The 18,315-nt window shown below is 43.9% G+C and overlaps 1 protein-coding gene across 1 annotated transcript in view; it reads right to left on the bottom strand.

The window, feature by feature from the left end:
• Window positions 1-1,340: 1,340 nt before the first annotated feature.
• The window catches only part of LOC139908986 (cryptochrome-1-like), a 37,579-nt gene continuing 20,604 nt past the window's right edge, over window positions 1,341-18,315 (bottom strand). The window contains exons 6-15 of the mRNA XM_071895887.2: window positions 16,343-16,431; window positions 15,550-15,690; window positions 14,784-15,095; window positions 14,011-14,162; window positions 9,183-9,385; window positions 8,367-8,477; window positions 7,691-7,840; window positions 7,213-7,293; window positions 6,625-6,749; window positions 1,341-5,435 (exon numbers count right to left, since the gene is read on the bottom strand). Of these exons, the coding sequence (XP_071751988.1) occupies window positions 5,427-5,435; window positions 6,625-6,749; window positions 7,213-7,293; window positions 7,691-7,840; window positions 8,367-8,477; window positions 9,183-9,385; window positions 14,011-14,162; window positions 14,784-15,095; window positions 15,550-15,690; window positions 16,343-16,431 (1,373 nt within the window). The 3' untranslated portion in view covers window positions 1,341-5,426. The remainder of the gene's footprint in view (window positions 5,436-6,624; window positions 6,750-7,212; window positions 7,294-7,690; window positions 7,841-8,366; window positions 8,478-9,182; window positions 9,386-14,010; window positions 14,163-14,783; window positions 15,096-15,549; window positions 15,691-16,342; window positions 16,432-18,315) is intronic.

Raw genomic sequence — 18,315 nt, 5'->3', positions numbered from 1 at the left:
TGCACTGAGAATTTGGGAAAACCCTCTGAAAGCATTACAATTAGGGATGCACCGATGCCACTTTTTCAATGCCGATACCGATTATGAGTATGAAAGTTTAAGTATCGGCCGATACTGAGTACCGATCCCATCCATTACTTTTACTGAACAGTGCAGGCTTACTTCCTTAGTTTGGGGTCAATGGACAAAATTATTGAGATAAAATCCTTGTTTTTCCCACTGTTTGAGAAATACAGGCTTCTATGTGCCACAAATGCATAAAATCAAGACAGTTTGCTTTTATTTCATTTTCTCATGGCTTTCGGTATCAGATTTTAGTCTTGGGTAAAATCTCCGATACCGATATTCCATTTTAGCCTGGAATCAGCACCAATACCAGTATTGGTATCGGTGCATCCCTAATTACAATGTATATAATTTATTAATTTGTGATTTGTGATCTCTTTTGCATACATATGCGCTCATACCTCTCATTGGTACTTGGTTCAAAAAGTTTGGGAACCACTGCATTAAGACGTGGAGTATTCTGATTTTAGTCTCATTATTGAAGCATTTTAGACTGTAAGCACCTGAATCCAACCGGGACTCTCTGTCGGAGTATTCACAGATTTTTGTGGCACAAGCGGCGACCCGACCGCTTAACGGCGCTCGCTCTGCCTTCCTGCGAACGCGTTTTCAGAGGAGAAAGAGACCGACAGCAGTTAGCAGAAGGAGAGGCTGAAACTGAGCATGCTCAGGATTTAGAGGGAAAAAAGGAAGTTTGAAGTTTTCAGTAAAGTCTGAAACTGTCCCGAGTCTCCGGTGATCCTCCTCTGTCCTGCTGACCGGACTTTGCTCCGCAGCTGGAGACAGGAACATGAAGGGAACAGTTCTATAAGCAACACATGGAGACAGCTCAATTTGAATATTGTCTTATTTAGAATAAGGCCAACAGTGTTCTTGCTCAACCTACGAAATGGCCATTCAGTCTGAATATCAGGCTAGCTGTAATCAGCAAATGTTTGGCATATTAAATGACAAACGATTAATTGAATATCAAAATTCAAATAGGTGAATTTTATCAACTAATGGTTTCAGCACCATCTGGATGCAAAAGTTGCTCTAGCCCCAAATTGTGTCTTTTATTTGATTTTAATTCCTTTTCTTTTACATTGCTTTCTCTGTTTGGAAAATGTTGACTGTTGCTTCTATTAGCAGGAGCTTTATATCTTTATCCTGGAAGAGCACTATACAGGTGTAAAGGTGCTTATAAATAAAGGTCATCAAATCATCACATCAATATTAAATACTTTTTTTTTTTTTTAAAAAGGACAAACAGGAGGCAGAGGTATAAAGTTGTAACAATTTTAATTTCCTGTCATGAATTTCATTAAGCACAAGAAAAGCCTTTCACAGCACAAGGAGAGACAGAAAGAGCAGAATAATATTACATAAAAGATGACAGATGGCATTTGTTTCACTTCCATGTCACTGAAACAAAAACCAAAAACAGAAAAAGAGAGAACAAACAAAAAAAAAAAAATTGGTTCATTTTGTTTTTCCATAGTAATAAAAACTAAAAAAAACAAAGAAAAAAAACTATAACGATGTACAATTCCTGTTGAGAAAATACAGAATTACAATACAGAAACACTACAATATCTTCACCCCCCCCCCTCCCCGTTATTCCCCCCCTCCCCCTGAAGTATCCCTGAAGTCGAGGGCAGAACGAACACGGTTGAACAAATATCAAGTACTGTACACAGACACGAATCGCCACTGGAACCAGAACTTTCTCAGGAGAACCGCCTTCTGAAGTCCAAAGCCCCGATCCGCAGAGGTTTCTGAGAGTTTTTATGAACCGGCCGTCTTGCACTGACAAGCTGTTGAAAGGCAAGACTGGAGCTGATGGGGAAATGGGAAAAATTTTCGTTTTTTTAAAGTTTTGAAGAACTTCATTAGTCTTCAGTAAACTTTGCAGGGTGAATCTTAATTGAATCTATCTCAATTAGTGGGGATGAGACGCTCTTCTTTAACCACGGCTGTACTCGCAACACACAAGTGAACAAACCAATTGTTTTCAAGCTTGTGTGTTTTGCTGCTGTACCATGCTGCCAATTAATTCAGATATCAATCAGTGGATTTGTAGTAGTGCAGTTACAGTGGCTGAACACAGGGGGGCGCCATACTCCGCCTCCGGATTGGGGCTTTAAGCAGCGTTAGTGTCCTCTTTAAAGACACTGCTGCATGATGGGACTTCAGCTCGCTCTCTGCTCTCCTTGTCGACCCATTCCACTTTCTAACCATTAAGAAGGCTGTGTGTGTGTGTGTGTGTGTGTGTGTGTGTGTGTGTGTGTGTGTGTGTGTGTGTGTGTGTGTGTGTGTGTGTGTGTGTGAGAGAGAGAGAGACTTGGAATATCTCATTGTTTCAAGTGTTTATATGTGTATGCATGTATAAGTATCTGTATGACTACTGTATGTGTGTATGCAGGAATTGTCAAGTATGAATGCTGAGTCTGTGTGTGTGTGTGTGTGTGTGTGTGTATTCATGTGGACATGGGGCATATTAACACGCGTCTCTGTAAAGAGAGGCTGCTATCGAAGGACCTTGAAGTGGATTTTTCGGGGGAAAGCGTACATTCTCCGGTTCATGTCGACTTCATTCTCCCCTCCAGGAGTAAAGACGCCAGCTTCGTCTCTCCAGTGTCACGGCGCCCTTTCACAGACAATTTACAGCGGCCATTTTGCGACCCTCTTTGTAAACGCTCGGTTCGATTTGTCTTTTTTTGACGCATCAAATTGCAGCCATTTTCTGGCAGCTGTTTGTGTCCACCATTAGGTTTAGTCAGAGTTCAGTTTAAATGCATCAGGGTCGCAAAATGGCGCGAGCGTAAGTCGGCCACACTGTGTGTTTTGCTACTCCTCGTACAGTAGTAGAAATCTTTCAACAGGAGGGCAAAGTCCTTCCTGCTTTCTGAGGAATGTCAGTTTTGGATCGTTCGGATCAGACCTCGCCTGTCTGTTATTGTGTTCACTTGTTTCATTTTTTCCTTTCTAAATTGTTTATCAAGTTTTTGGTTTTTTTATAAGAAATCTTAGAAAAAGTTGCAGCCTCGAGAGGGGATTGCAGCCCGCCACGTCTGTCCTCTGGTTTCGACCGACATCACGCCGCACCACATCCTCTCGGAGACGAAGCCCGGCGTTTTGGTTGCACAACACAAGTTCCAGTATTTCCAACACCACAGAATGCCTCAGAAACACTCAGAGGTGATTTGTCTTTAGAAACCTACAGACTAAACAACTTTTGGAGACAGTTTAGAAACTCTTACAGCTGTGTGGGAAACAAGAGGTGAAAATGTGACTCATGACTTGATGGATCGTCTAGACTCGGATGTCAGCAGCGCTAAAAATACGTGCGTTACTTTGACAAAACTTCACAGAGGATAAAAACAAGGGAAATCTTGGGAGAGCAAATCTCCATTTGAAATGAAAGGTGAAGATTTAAAAAAAACACCCTGAAATCCTCAAAAAGAGCAGAGAACTGAGTCTGCTCTCGCTTCACTGATGTCAAAGAGAGTTAGCCTAGCCTTGTAGCTACATGGATCTTGTGTTAACAGGATCTGAGGCTCAGCATCTGATTGATTTTCCAACACAATGAGCCAAAAAAAAAAAAATCTCAAGAGTGAGAAAAACAATGAGAAAAGTGCAAGAAACCTCTGCATTTTTGTGATGAGTGTATTTTGAGGAAAATTTTGTGTGAAATCTGCAGCAGATAGTTCAAAGCCTACGAATGAGCGCAAGAACTACAAAGACAGCGACACAAGAACTTCTGTACCCATAATGCCACATTCTAAAAGGCAGTTTTCAACGACTGTCTCCCAACTAATCCACAGTTAACGCGCTGTAAACACGTTTTAAAGCCCAGTGATGGAAATCGGTCTGACTTTTTATGTCGTGTTATCCTTGATAACTCTGAGATGCGTGTTGGTCTTTAACACCGTCCCGTCCACTAAGCTAACATCAGACATGTTCCTCTGGGGCTCCTGCTCTGCTGCCTGGGGAAACAGAGATGTAGCTGCCGATTCAAACCAAGTGATCACCAGGCAGTGGCAGATGTTCCTGTTAAATCAACTGTGAATAAGCCAAGATATTACTTACTTATACTATTTCTGTCATTTCCGTTTGTCTGGATTCTCGTCTTTCTGGGAAAACTTTAAATAACGTTGGTAAAATACTTTTTCAGCCTATTTACAAGCTTTTCACGACACCAAGACACGAGCAATATCAAAAATATATATATGTATATACTGTGTGTATCAACAGAAAATTTCCAATGTACAGGCTAGGAATGTGAGTGTGGCTAGTAAGCGCCGTAATCACTCATTCCTGGAGATAGGACTGACAGGTCAGCTTGCGTGGTCCTTAGGGCTGTTGCCATGGTAACTAAGGGGCACTATGGGATGTTGCATGTTAGGACTGTGCAGAGTTGTAGGAAAAATACAAAAAGAAATCAGTGTAAACCCTGACATAATTAGCTTGGTTTTAGATGGTGTATTGTACACATGGGCAGTGGAAATAATCAATAGAGTTCAATTTGCAGCTAAAGAACATTATATTACGTACAATACTAGCTGCTTCAGTGTTGATACAGTATATTGGCTGGTGGAGGGTGTTAAGACAATATTGTAGCTGTTTGTTTTCTTACAAAGAGTCAAGCTACAAGTTTGAGGCGTTAGTCACTTTTATACAAAATAGACAGTTATGCCTAGGTATGGTCCATGAGCCATATGTGTGTGTGTGTGTGTGTGTGTGTGTGTGTGTGTGTGAGGTTATAATAACTGATATACAAAGAAAAAAAGTCCTGGATGATGGGGATTAAACAGGGAGGATGTCCAGTCTGCCTGAGTGGAATTGGTAAGCTGCCGTGTTGGTTATTGATCCGTTTAAATCATTTGATTTGTTTTGAGTATCGCTCATCGCCACAACACAACCACACACACACACACACACACACACACACACACACACACACCTGAGAGACGCATCTGGAGGGTGCGGTCTATCCAACCCTGACTGTTAGAAGCACTGACAGTGTTCACCAAAGTTTTCTCTGCTTGGACTCATCGTGTAAAAAGCCCTTCTAGAAACTGAATCAAAGCCACAATCACATTTTCACCTTTGTGTTTACACCCTGGGGAGTTTCCGAACAGACAAAAAATAAACGTTTTGTTTCATTTTTTCTTTCCGAACAGACAAAATAAACGTTTTGTTTCATTTTTTCTTTCTGAACAGAGGAAATGAAGGTTTTGGATGGCCTGTGTCTGAGGCGGCGGCCTGTCTGGAGCTGTGTGTGGGTGGAGGAGAGGTGGCGATGCTGGGGTTTATCTCTCTCTGCCGGTCAGATGGTGACTTTACTGTGGAGTCAGACGATCTCACCTCCAGCTGCTCTAGGTAGTCTGCATGACACATAACAGAAGACACAGTGAATAATTAGAACTATACACAAACACTGAAAATCAACATCTATCGGTAGCATCACATCAGCAGAAAGAACAACAAAGGATGAACTGCATAAAATATATATATACTGAGTAAGGAATGAGTCACAGAAGATGGCTGTTTGCTGCTAATTTCTTAGAAATCCCACAACTAAATTTTACAGGAAGATATTTTTCTTGGCTGCAAGGACTTTGGAACAGTTTAAGTAGCTCAAGGCAAATTTTACAGATAATACAGAGGAGAGGCGTCTTTTCTCACACTCATAGATTCCCGAACCCAACCAAACCACACATTTTTGCATCATTAACGAACCAAATTCAACCACCTTTTTATATTTTTGTTGCCTGTCATGATGTTAGCCATTTTGACCTTTACATCGTTGGCCTTCTCTGCTTCCAATAGACTGTCTAATGGTGAGAAATATTAACTTTGTAGAGGTAACAGGTGTAAAGAGTGACTGCTAGCACTGCAGTGCCCAGACAGCTGCTGTTAATCCATTGTGTTGAGAGGATTGTCAAGGCCAGTGTCTGAAATTAACCTTTTTGACTCACCTGCCAAGGGCTGGTAAACTAAAACAAAAAAAAATACTTGCCAATAGTATTTTTTACTGGCCAAAATATATACTACTGGTATACATTTTTCATAGAAATATGTCACCCGACCCATTTTCAATGCTGTTTTGTTCATAGAAGCAGGTAAAACTTGCTCCCTCATTTCCACAGTGGATCACGTTTGTAAGTAATTATGAAATGTTAACACAATTCAAATTACAAGAGAGCATTTTGAAGCACTGTCTTGCTTTGATTTGATTGGCTTATGGTCAGAGAGTGTACGGAGGCCAGCAGGGACAAAGTTCAAGAACAGGCAAAGACCAAAGACTGTATAAAGAGACAAAGACTGAGACATTCAAATGCTCAAAAAGTCACTGATTTATCTGTCAAAGACTATTTTACTGACATTTGGTGCTTGGCGGATGTTCATTTCAGACTCTGGTCAAGGCTCATGAGGGATCAAAACAGATTCAGATTCAGCTAGTTTTGAGACTATCTGAGCCGTAAAAGTAATTAGCCAAAGCCTTAAATCAATCAAAAAGCTAAATCAAAAGGCTGAACAGCATTAAACCTCCAGGCTGAGCACCAGACTGACCTCCGCACTCTGCCTCTGCATCTTGTGGACGGAGCAGGCTGCCGAGTCTTCCTCCCCCGGCCCGTCTCGTTCCGACTCGCGCTCCCGCTTCCCTGTGATGCTGCCCCCGGTGTGCAGGAGGCGTCCTGCACAGCAGAGTCAGGAGTAAGCTTCACAGGCTTCACAGCATCACAATATCAAAAACACACAAACAGGAAATGCGAGGCCTAATTTGATGAAACCTCTGTGATGGGAGCAGGGCAGGAAAAACACTTTATTTTAACAGCCAACCCGATGTTTAGAGTATAAAACAACCGCTAAATGCTGGTTGGTTGCCTGCTTGGGACAGCGGGACAGTCACAGTCATAATTTAGTAGTGACTGCTGGTCATTTCCCCACTCTAATGGGATATACCCGCTTGGTAACTGTAATGATATAGCCTTCTACTACGCAATAAATAATCTTTTCAATTCAAAAGCACAAAGCTGTGCATGATTAACAACTGAGTCATGTCGGTTATTTCTTAAACTTCTTAAAAAAAAATGTTTTGTCATTTCTGCCAATTGCGACACATTGGCACAAATGCATCAGATCCGGGGTGGGGCCCACCTGGGTGTTGAGGCACAGCGAACTCGTGGTAGAGTCGGCTGCTGGTGATGGTCTGGCTGGGGTCTGGCACTGAGTGGTAACCTGCAACACACACACACACACACACACTGAAGTCTTCATACTGTGTGCTTTGTGACAGGGTCCTACAGTGCTACTGTTGTCCTGGCATATGATCCTGATATAATCATTTCACCCCCCAAAATAAAAAAGAAATATCAGGTGTGTAGCTTGAGATTCAAAGTAGAGACGGTCATTTACAATTCAATATTCCTAAAGGTGACTTTTTGGGAATTAAACAATAGAGAATACAAGGAAATGTAGTCTGTTATCTGCCCACTACCACGCTCTTGATAAAACAACCACATTTTGTCATTCGGCTCCGCTTCAAAAAAGGCTCGTTAGCAGCTCTTGGTCATTAACAGCACTGTCGCTAATGCTAATGCTAATGCTAACAGGATCCTTCCACCTGACGACCTACCATGCGGCTGTTGCTGTGGCGGCGGTGGCGGTCGTTGCGGTTGTTGCTGTCCGACGCGGCTGGGCCCCGGCTGCTCCTTGCCGTCAAAGTTGAGCAGGATGCTCCCGCTGCCGTTACCCGTGGCGACGGAGCTCCCCGACACCCCAGGCACTGGAGGAACAGAGAGGAGGAGGAAGAAGAGATGCGATTGAACGGCCCGGAGGCATTGACCATGTCATTATTGGATGTCCACTTGCATGTTTGTCTGTCTTTGCAGAAGTGGACACTAGGTGACGATCTGTGCACTGAAACTATGAAACTGCATCATCTTCCAACACATAATAACAGTTTGTGAGTGTGTGTGAGGTCTCCATCTCTTGGCAACAGTGGCTGAGAACAGCTGACTGTGTTTCTAAACGTAAAATTCAATAGACAGAGGTTAGAGGTTAATTTCTAGCCTTAGTGAGTGTGGGAACCCTGATTAGAGTAGAGACTAGGGCTGAAGACTTGATAGTTTCCTGTGACACAGTGACCTACATTTTGGAAACAAATCCATCTTTTCAAGTACCTCTCTTTCTCTTGTCCAGTTTTCAGATATTTAGATATTTAACCATCATTAGCGTGCAGCCAGTTCTCCAGTGGTTGTCAGGTTTGTGACACAGCTGCGAAGCCTCTCTAGTTGTACATGTTTACTTACAGTGTGAGTTGTTGTTGTTGTTGTTGGTCCCTGGCTGCTGCTCTCCAGGAGAGTAGGCCATCATCCCTCCGTTCCCGTTCCCATTGGTGGACGGCACTGATGCCAGCAGGCCTGAAACACACACACACACTGATGTCAAGCCCACTTCTATTGCTTTCTTTACTAATCTTGCTAGATGGCGGCTATAGCAACCGTCCAAAGTTTAAAACTCAGGCAAATGTGCAGTTTTCTGAGGATGTGTGCCCATGTGAGGCCCATCTGCTTTTTTTGTACACTGCTACCTAGTGGAAATTATGAAGTTCATCACTCATTACTGTCTGTAAATGTTACTGTACACACTCACTGTACATTCTTGCTTAATAACTGCCCAAACGTCATGAAAATAAAGTGACATTGTGCAGATTAAGAAGATGACATGTACTTATGTTAAGCAAGTTATCTCAAAAAATGAATTTTTGGAAATATTTAGATTTTTTTGTCTTGTAAACAATTGATGGTGAAAATAATTCAAAAAAGTTCACATTTTGTCCAGATGAACAATATTAATTATCTGAATTTTTATTAAGATTTAAACAAATAATTTACAAATCTGCCCTTATTGTTTGTGAAAGCCCTCATGTTCTGCCCCTGGTGGTTAGTTTCCAAACTCTTGTTCATAATAGTAGTCATGGACTTCTTCTTCTTCTTCTTCCTCCCCCTCATCATCATCATCATCATCATCATCTTCATCTTCTACCTCGTCTTCCCCCCTGTGTTCCCCTCATATCTAAATGTCTGAGCTGTGTCCCGGCCGCCACCCTGCTGCTCATCTCTTACCCAGTCCTCTGTACCGGCTCAGCTGCTGGTAGATCTGCTTCATCCTCTCGATGTTAAGCCGGCTGGCCTCGGCGTGGTGCACCATGGGTTTCGGGTAGTGGACGCCGATCACGCACTTGGCGGCCACCTGCACGGACTCCGGGGCGTTCCACGGGTCGTAGATGTACTTAGCGGGGAAACCTCGGAGGACAGGTAAGTAACGTCTGGAAGGACAGGGAGACATCAGATATGCCGGCTTGCATCGACACAGGAAGGTTACAGAAGGAGGGGCGGACGAGACAAGGGACACAAAGGGTTAATCTACTGCAGGTTAGGAGACACTGTTTGCAATATTTAAAGTAGTGGACATTGTGATAACTTGCAATATTTGAAACAGAAATAGTTAAAAATATTTCTAACACTTGGTAAACTAATAGTTTAAATAGTTGAAAATGTGTCGTTCCAATATTTCAAATACTACTGGTCATAGTTTTCAATATTCTTAATGTGCAGTACAATTGTTCACATTTTTGGGAATCTCATTAACATGCATACATCTGACTCTCAATATGACATGGTCAACATTTCAGGTTTGTTTTTACTTTGCTTGGGAACATCATGTATATTAACTATATCATATATCAAAAATCAAGCATCATCGCATTACAGATTAACTTAAGTTAATCATACAGTTTTCTTCATACAGCCCATGTGTGTAATTGATAAGAGCATGCTGGTCTTCAGCACTTCATGCTTACAAGTACTATGGAAAATAGTTGCTACGAAATGGATACTACGAACATTCACAACACTGCACAGTATGGCTACAGTACATGAGAGTATGAATGCAAAATCGTCACTGCTGTACAAGTTTGACTCTCTTCTATGGACTTCGGGGACTGTGGCACTGCGGAGAGTTACCATCACAGTGCCTGAGGGCTTTAGTTCAAGACGTGGTTCAAAACGAGAGGGGCTGCGGTCCCCAAGCAACACTTAAGACTGTTCAGATGAAAACAAAGTGTGATCCTCCAAGAGATAAAGCCAATGAACCACTGACTACGACAAGGTGGAGAATCAACATCTCACAGTACCGTTCCAAACCAAGCTTTGCTGTTTTTTTTGTTTTTGTTTTTTTTTCCCTGTTGCTGGTGTCAGCGTGGATTTGCTCCGTGTGACAAGGAGAAGCCACCTACCTACTTGGTCCGACCTTACCGACTCCGAGGAGGGGAGACAAACAGGACAGAGGAAGGGGGCGTGTGGAACTGTGGAACTGTGGGAAACGGCACAGTGCAGCGCTGAGAGGCGGAGAGAGAGGGGTGGGGGGGTGCGGCCGTGTGGAGCGACAGACTGACGGAGATCGCCCCGCCGCTAGAGAGGCCGCTGCCGATTGGTTGATGTTGCTAGGAGACTGCTACTGTAACACCCGGTTAGAAAAGCAGAGTGTATTGGACCCACCCAGCCCACCCGCCCCCCTGGAACCCCCCTCCCGCCCCACCACCCAACCCCGACCCACCACCCAACCCCGACCCAACCCCGACCCGAGCGGCTGGATAGTGAAAAAGTTCTGCCACCGAGAGATCGGTTACTTCCTGGTTTTCTTTTATGCAAGGCGCAAAAAAAGAGACTGATTTAAAAATGACAATCACAATCTTCCCCTTTGGCTTCCATTTGATCAGAAATGCTGCTGACTCAGAGCTGGATAAGAGTAGAGTTGGGCGATAATTCAATATCATCCTTTATTGGCTTTCAGTGGAGTCAATTCATTAAGATTTTGTGATACTGTGACACAATTCTGCTGTCTAATCTGATGATAACAAGCAAATTTTATTTAAAAATTGACAAAACGAGGTATGGTAGGAATATTATTTGAATATATTTTGACATCACACCTATCATTACCATTTGGTTCAATGGGATGAACCTTAATTTGACTATTTAACATTTGATTTTGCAATATCATGGTATATACAGTTTAGATATTGAAAAAAATCCTTATGATTATCGTGATACTGATTTCAACCATATCGCCCAGCTCTAGATAAGAGTGATAGCTAAATGCCTAAATTTAAAATATTAATGATGACAGAAGTCTTTCACTATACCGCACAGCTCCTCCCCCCCCCCTCCCCCTCCCCCCTGTGATCAGACGGTGGTGGGCTGAGTTCAGAGCTCATGCCTGCTCCCCCTGCCCCTCAGACTGTGGTGGTTGTCTTTTAAGCGGTCAGCGGGCCCCAGCGGCCCCCCTGCTGACGGTCCTATCCCACAGCCACAGCGCCGCACTCTGGGCTGGCCCACTAGGGGCCCCCTCATTTCACCAAAAGGGACCACAACCCTTTCGCCAGGAAGATCCGCCGCCTGCCAGCAGCAAGAGGCCCTACAGAGAGCAGGGGGGGGCGTGTGGAGGCGCATAAAGGGAGCGTGGGAGGTGTGTGACGCAGGTGAGAGAGAGAGTGTGTGTGTGTGAGAAAGCATGTGCGTGAATGAAGGGGAGAGAAAACATGAGAGAAAGTGTGTGTGTGTGTGTGTGTACTTGTCAGCCTAAAGGCGTGTGCATGTGTACTAGTGATGGGACGATCTGCTTATCTCACGATGCGATTCGTTCAGTGACAAAGTCTGTCTGTGCAGAATTATGTTTATTTCTGAGCCATAAATCCTTCTAGCGATGCAATTGGCTTGCTAGAATGTAAACAACAATTTAAAATGTCATTACAAAGTGCAAATAATATAATTTAGAATAGAATAGCACCTTTATTGTCCCCCATGGTGAAATTTGGGTTGCAGTGTAACACATGTGAGGTGTTCACAGTAAGTGTGGATTCAGATGGAGAGCTTGTGAAACTGTGATGGTCAAGCGCCTCATTAGTGATTACTACAGCAGAATAACATGGAGCTGATATCACCATTCATTTTTCTGACCCACGAAACGTATTGTCACATTTTTGCCTTGTGATATATTGAATTTCGATATCTCGTCCCATCCCTAATGTGTATACTGGCCATAAGTTGTAAGAGGATAAAGTGTGTGTGTGTCATGTGTGTGTGTGTGCGTCTCTGTCTGTGTGTGTTTGCCAGCCGCTGCTCCAGGTCCTTCTGAACCAGCGGGGCTGCATTCACATAAGCAGAGAACCACTGAACATTTCACAAAGGGTCGGACGAGTGGCTTTGCCCAGTGCCTGGACATCGGAGCGGCCCGGCGCGGCTCAGGTGAGTAGCACCGGCCGGCCGTCCCGGCAACAGCAGAGCGGCAGCTGGTCCAACGCCTCTCCTCCCTACCCTCCGGGGAACGCTTCATAGTCCTCTACCCATCGAATGCAGGCGAGGCGTTAGCATTTCCCTACCAAGCGGTCAGAATCCCTTTTGACGAAATGAGACGCTACCGAGCTCCAGACCAGCCCAGAGGGCGGCGCTGGGGCGTGAGCAAAGCCCCGTCCCTCAGGGCTTCACGGGTAAGTAAAACCAAACGGCCGCCGATTTCTCAACCCGGTCCCCGACATCCAACCAAGGCGGAGCTTTGGGTGGGTGGGGGGGGGGGGGGGGGGCGTGAGAACGGCCAACCGTCTTAAAAGCATCAACTACAATCTACGAGGGGGGGATAGCTGAACTTTTCACCCAATCCCCCAACAACAGAAGAATGAGAAACACACGTTAACATACAGCCACATTCAGAGAGAGAGGAGAATTAATCGGTGTCATTGTAATAATGATCTGATGGACACAGTCATACTGTACAGTAACTAAACATGCACACGCACACTCACACTCACACACACACACACAATCACATGCACGCAAACATCTACAAACAATAATAGATACGCAAAAAAGTAAAGTGTGAACACTGAAATTTAAAAAAAAAGTCATGCCTGATACTAAGAAACCAAAGTGCTGAAGTTTGAACAGAAAAGAAAATGGACAGATGGGCAGAAATAAAAGGGGAGAGGAAGGAAGAGAGTCGACTCTTTTTCACTCACTTACCCAGAGATCTGGAGGTCCCTCTCTATCCCTCCATCTCTCTCTTTGCTTTGTCCTGGAAATTTAGCCTGTGATGGTGGGTGAGCTGTGTGTGTGTGTGTGTGTGTGTGTGTGTAAGTATGTGTATCTGTCTATTTCTAACCTTTACCCTCCCTCTCTATAAAGAGTCTTGTTCCAAAATGAGATATCCACCACTTAAAACACGACTACTACTCTATTTCTATCACACTATTTATTCAAAGTTATTAGCTAACCTTGAGCCATGTAAACTGCATTTTAAACAAGTACCACTTCAGAGGATGTACTCTTTTTTTTTTTCTAAATATTTAGCAATCAGGCAATATTTTTTTCACCAAAATGGATGCATAGCATGAATGAAATCCTTCTCTCTCTTCTAGAAATGTCTTTGTATATCAACTGTTCTCTCACGAGGGATGGGCATGATATTTAAAGGAAAATTTTGCTGCTAATTATGCGGACGTCCAGTCAGTGCTTGTGGTCTAAGTAGTCCGTTGAAACTACAGCCACTTGGGGGCGAATCATATTCAAAGAGCGTTTCTGTAAGCAGGTTCAAGCGTGAGCTGGAGGGGCTTCTGGATACGGGACTACAGGTGGAGGTACAGGCTACGACCGTTCTCCATCGATTCAGAAGATAATGATGGAGGAATCCCCGCACATCAAGCGTCAGTTTGACCTGCAGCACGAAAACGAGACCATACCGCGGACCTGCACATAAATGCCTGGGCTGTTCCGACTTTGCCACTGCTGTGCTTCCCTGTATGTGTGTGGTTGGAGAGAGACAGAGGGAGGAAGGGTGCCATCCAGGGGGGGGGGGCAGCAGGTGGCACCAAGGAGCGATGCCAGGAGAGACACCCACCTGATGAAGTCCCCGTTAGGGTCGGTGCGCCGGCCGAAGCCCACGGGGCAGTAGCAGTGGAAGAACTGCTGGAAAAAAGAGCTGCAGGACAGCCACATCCAGCTGCCTGCGTTCACGCTCCAGTCTGCATCCAGCAGCAGCTCCTCAAACACCTGCAGCACAAACACACAGCAACACAGCGGATGTTCTAGATGTCATGGGTGTGACAGAGGACTTTCATGTGACATAACACCGTCTGGCGGCCATATTGGAGGTCTTCAGCTCCTGGCAACAGCGGTTGAGAACAGCTGATTGGGTTTCTAAACGTACAACTTGGCCATCTCAACAGAATTCAATAGACATGGTTGATTTCTGTGCCGTTTTTGACTGCGAGCTGATGGTTTCATCACTGTATATCTGATACATTTTGTGTGTTTAGATAATGTCAGCTTGTTAGCTGGCCAGCTATAATATCTGGTCATCTAACTGAAACCGTGTTGTCGTAATCACAGCTGATTTGCAGGAAAGCTAACAAACAGCATCTAATAGAAGCTCGCATTACTACGGAAGAGGATTAGGGCCACATGTGAAACATTTGAGCTCTGAGATTAATAAATAAAGTCAGATTTCTGAGTTTAAAGTCAGAATTGTAAGAATAAACTGATTCTGAAAACAGTCCCTCTCACTTCTCCCTGTTCTCCACAATCCCTCCCCTCCATCCTCACCTCTCTCCCAGTCTCTCCGCAAATCTCAAATGATGAAATTAACAAGCTCTCCCTCCTCTCCCTCCTCACCTTCATCCCCTCCTCCCAGCTGATCCACAGGTCCCCCCTGGTGAGGAAGCAGGCGACGGCGTGCCTGGCCAGGTGGTGGATCCAGCCCTCCTGCCTGAGCTGGGTCATGATGGCGTCGATCCAGGGGAAGCCGGTCTTGGCCTCGGCCCACTTGGCCAGCGCCTCGGGGTTCTTGTCCCAGGGGATGCGGACGCAGATGGGGTTCCCCTCCATCTTGTCGAAGCGCGGGTTGGTGGTCGCCGCCGTGTAGAAGAACTCGCGCCACAGCAGCTGACCGTACAGCGAGAGGGGAGGGGAGCTGTTCTTCTTCACCTGGATAAAAAAACAAAACAGAACGCAGAGTTGAGGCCGTGTCCACGCTATTCCACTGCCATCACCTATTTTTCCAAATATATTTTTGTTGAATCAAGAACCCCCAAGAACCCCTCACTAACCCTTACACCTATCCCCTATAAGCAACAATAATACCCTAAAAAACAATCAATAAATAAATTAATGAATACATGAACATAGTTGACTATGCCTATCTGCCAACAAAAAGGGGAACCTATTGTTAGAACTGAAAAGAAAATTACAGACAGTTTTCAGTTTTCACAATTATCGATATCATCCCTTTGATCTCCTAAACATTGTAACATTAGGCTCCATTCTCTATCAAACTTTTTTCTGGCCAAGACCAGACCCAGGCAGGCCGCTGCCAGAGGCTAGCAGGTAACCACCTTTTTTTTTTTTCTTTAGTGTTTTTAGTTTCTTTAGTCTTTAGTACCTTGCGGTAGAGGTCGGTGAGTTTGAAGTAGAAAAGGCGGCAGGAGAGGCAGCCGAAGCGGAGGTACGGGCTCAGGCCGGTCGGGCTGGCCAGCAGGGAGTTGGCATTCATCCTGGGACGCTCAAAGTTAGCCACCCACGCCTGGACAGACAGGGAGAGAGGGAGAGAGAGAGGGAGAGAGAGACAGGGAGAGAGGGAGAGAGACGGGGAGAGAGACAGGGAGAGAGGGAGAGAGAGAGGGAGAGAGACAGGGAGAGAGACAGGGAGAGAGATGGGGAGAGAGACGGGGAGAGGGAGGTAGACAGGGAGACACATTTACCAAAGGTGTTTATTTTAAAGAATATAATAAAAAAAAAAACATGAAAAAAATGTCTATACTAGGGTTAGACTGATATATCAATTTCTCGATATAATGGGCTGATATTGGGGTATATGGGGTAGATATTTTATTTATTCATTCATTCATTTTGTATTCATTAATTCTTCATTTAAAAGGCCTAATGTATCCCAGGGTTTTCTCTATCACTGTGTAGGTGGTAGAATTTCATTTTTCTGGGTTTCAGTGGAGAGTTTTAGTGTCCCATGAGGGTGTAAATGCTGTTTCAGAGGCTCCACTCACAACAACTCTGGGGGAATTCTTCACTCAATGAATAGTTGGGATGAAAATGGTCATTTGGTACTGAGTGTGTCTTTCTGTGATCGTGTCTACAGGATCATGTTCATGCATGTGTGTGATCTCAGATATGCTATAAGCCATGAATGTACTGTATTAAAAAATGTGAGGGCGCAGTACTTTTCTCTCCAGATGGCGCTCTATCCTGGTCAGAGCCTCTGTTTCTCCTCCTGGCCACACAGCTGAAGGCAGGCCCTCTGTGTCAAAGCCTGGAAACAACAAAACACTCATTTGAAACATCTTACATGTACAAAACGACTGCTGATTGGCTGGATGAAACTACCTGTTGTATAAGATTTTGACTTGGAGTACAAGGCAGAGAGGCTGGAAGACTGTTGGCACACCCAGCATCACACCCAGCATAATATATATCCAACCTGCTGGTAATTCATATGAAGCATGGCTAGCCATGCTTTACTGGTTGCCTTGACAACTGTTGTGGTAATCAGGGAGCTAATCAGTCATTTTTCTTGCTTTGCCCTGTTTTTTATTCCTATGTATGTATTCAGCAGCAGCAACAACAACAACAACAACAACAGCACACATGCATTAGTACCGGCTGTATAAAAGCCTTCAACAGGTCGCCTGCTGAATAACCATCACACCCACAGTCAATGGCTCTGCTCCTCCATTGAGAAACAGTGGGGAAACATAACAACCTGCTCCTCCATGCTGCCAGGACTAAGCTTCACAACATGTGTGTGTGTGTGTGTGTGTGTGTGTGTGTGGGCTTCTGAGACTCTGGACCTACAAACTAACAGAAAAGCCTTGTGTTGAACTGCTGAGTGCTTTCTACCCCTCACTGCTTTTTTTTTTGTCGTTATGTCACATGGTGAGACTTGCTTTTAATGAAAAGTGTGTTACAAATACAATGTAATATTGTTACATTTCTACTATTACATAAAGCTAACACTGCAGGCCTTACATAACCCTGTATTCCCAGCTGCTCTGTGGAGAGAGAGTTTGACAATGAGTGGTCAATGAGTCAACAAATGTCTTTAAATCAGCCTCCAATCATCAGGCTTCTGCTACAGAAAGCTCTTGGAAACTGCAAAGCACTCTGATCCGGTCTTATCTTGATTATTTTTTATCCAAAATAACCCTAATTCTGTTCTATGGTTGATTGTTGATCAGTTAGATGTAGTTAGGCTCATTCTCTGTACAGTCATTTGAGACATGCTTGTGATAAAGGGCTATATAAATAAACAAACTTGAACTTGATAAAAATTACTCCTGGCAGTTATCTTTTTTAGTTGACCAGCCCTTGGCAGGTGAGTCAAAAAGTTAATTTTGGACACTGGGAACAGGTGTAAGCAGCAGATGGTAACAGTACAGTAAGAGTGTGAATGAACTATGACCTTCTGTGAATGGAAACCAGACATGTGGACGGTAAGAGGGTTAACAAGTCACCTGGCTAATCTAATGAACGAACCGGTTTGTGTGGAACAAGACTTTACAGAGAGAAACCAGACATCTGGACTGACTGTAAGAGGTTTAACATGTCACTCAAATAGTTTTAGAACATTAGTTTATTAAAATGTATCGTAAATGCTTTTCCAAAATGAGTTATAGTTTTGTGAGGATAGGTGTCACTTTTACCATTTTGGAATGAAAATCTTCACACAGCCCAAGATAATTTGTATCAGCTGGGTTGAATTTTATAGGTTGTAGTGGTGAAACAGTGATACGGGTTTAAGCAGCAGCACTGCTCCTTCTGTGAATGGAAACCAGACACCTTGACTGACACTGAAAGAGGGTTAACGTGTCACCTGATTAATCCAATGGTCAAATAACAAGGTTTAGATGGACAGCACCTTTAAATAGAGAAACCAGACATCTGAGGTGGCACTGTTAGAAGCTTTACTTGTCACCTGGATAATCTAATGGCCAAAAAAAGACATTTTATTTACCTTGAGATGTCTGGACTGACAGTTTAAGAAGCATGTTGCTTGGAAAATTAAATGGTAAAATAAACACAATATACAGCTGTGGAAAAAATTAAGAGACAACCCCATATTTTAGGACTATCTGTATTTTTCCATGGCAGTGGTTCCCCAGCAATTCCATATATTTGTTACATTTATAAAGTATTG

This window comes from Centroberyx gerrardi, chromosome 14 (genome assembly GCF_048128805.1).
Source record: "Centroberyx gerrardi isolate f3 chromosome 14, fCenGer3.hap1.cur.20231027, whole genome shotgun sequence".
Lineage (NCBI taxonomy): Eukaryota > Metazoa > Chordata > Actinopteri > Beryciformes > Berycidae > Centroberyx > Centroberyx gerrardi.
Note: the sequence above shows the minus strand (reverse complement) of the source record. Positions and strands in the feature narration are given on the sequence as shown.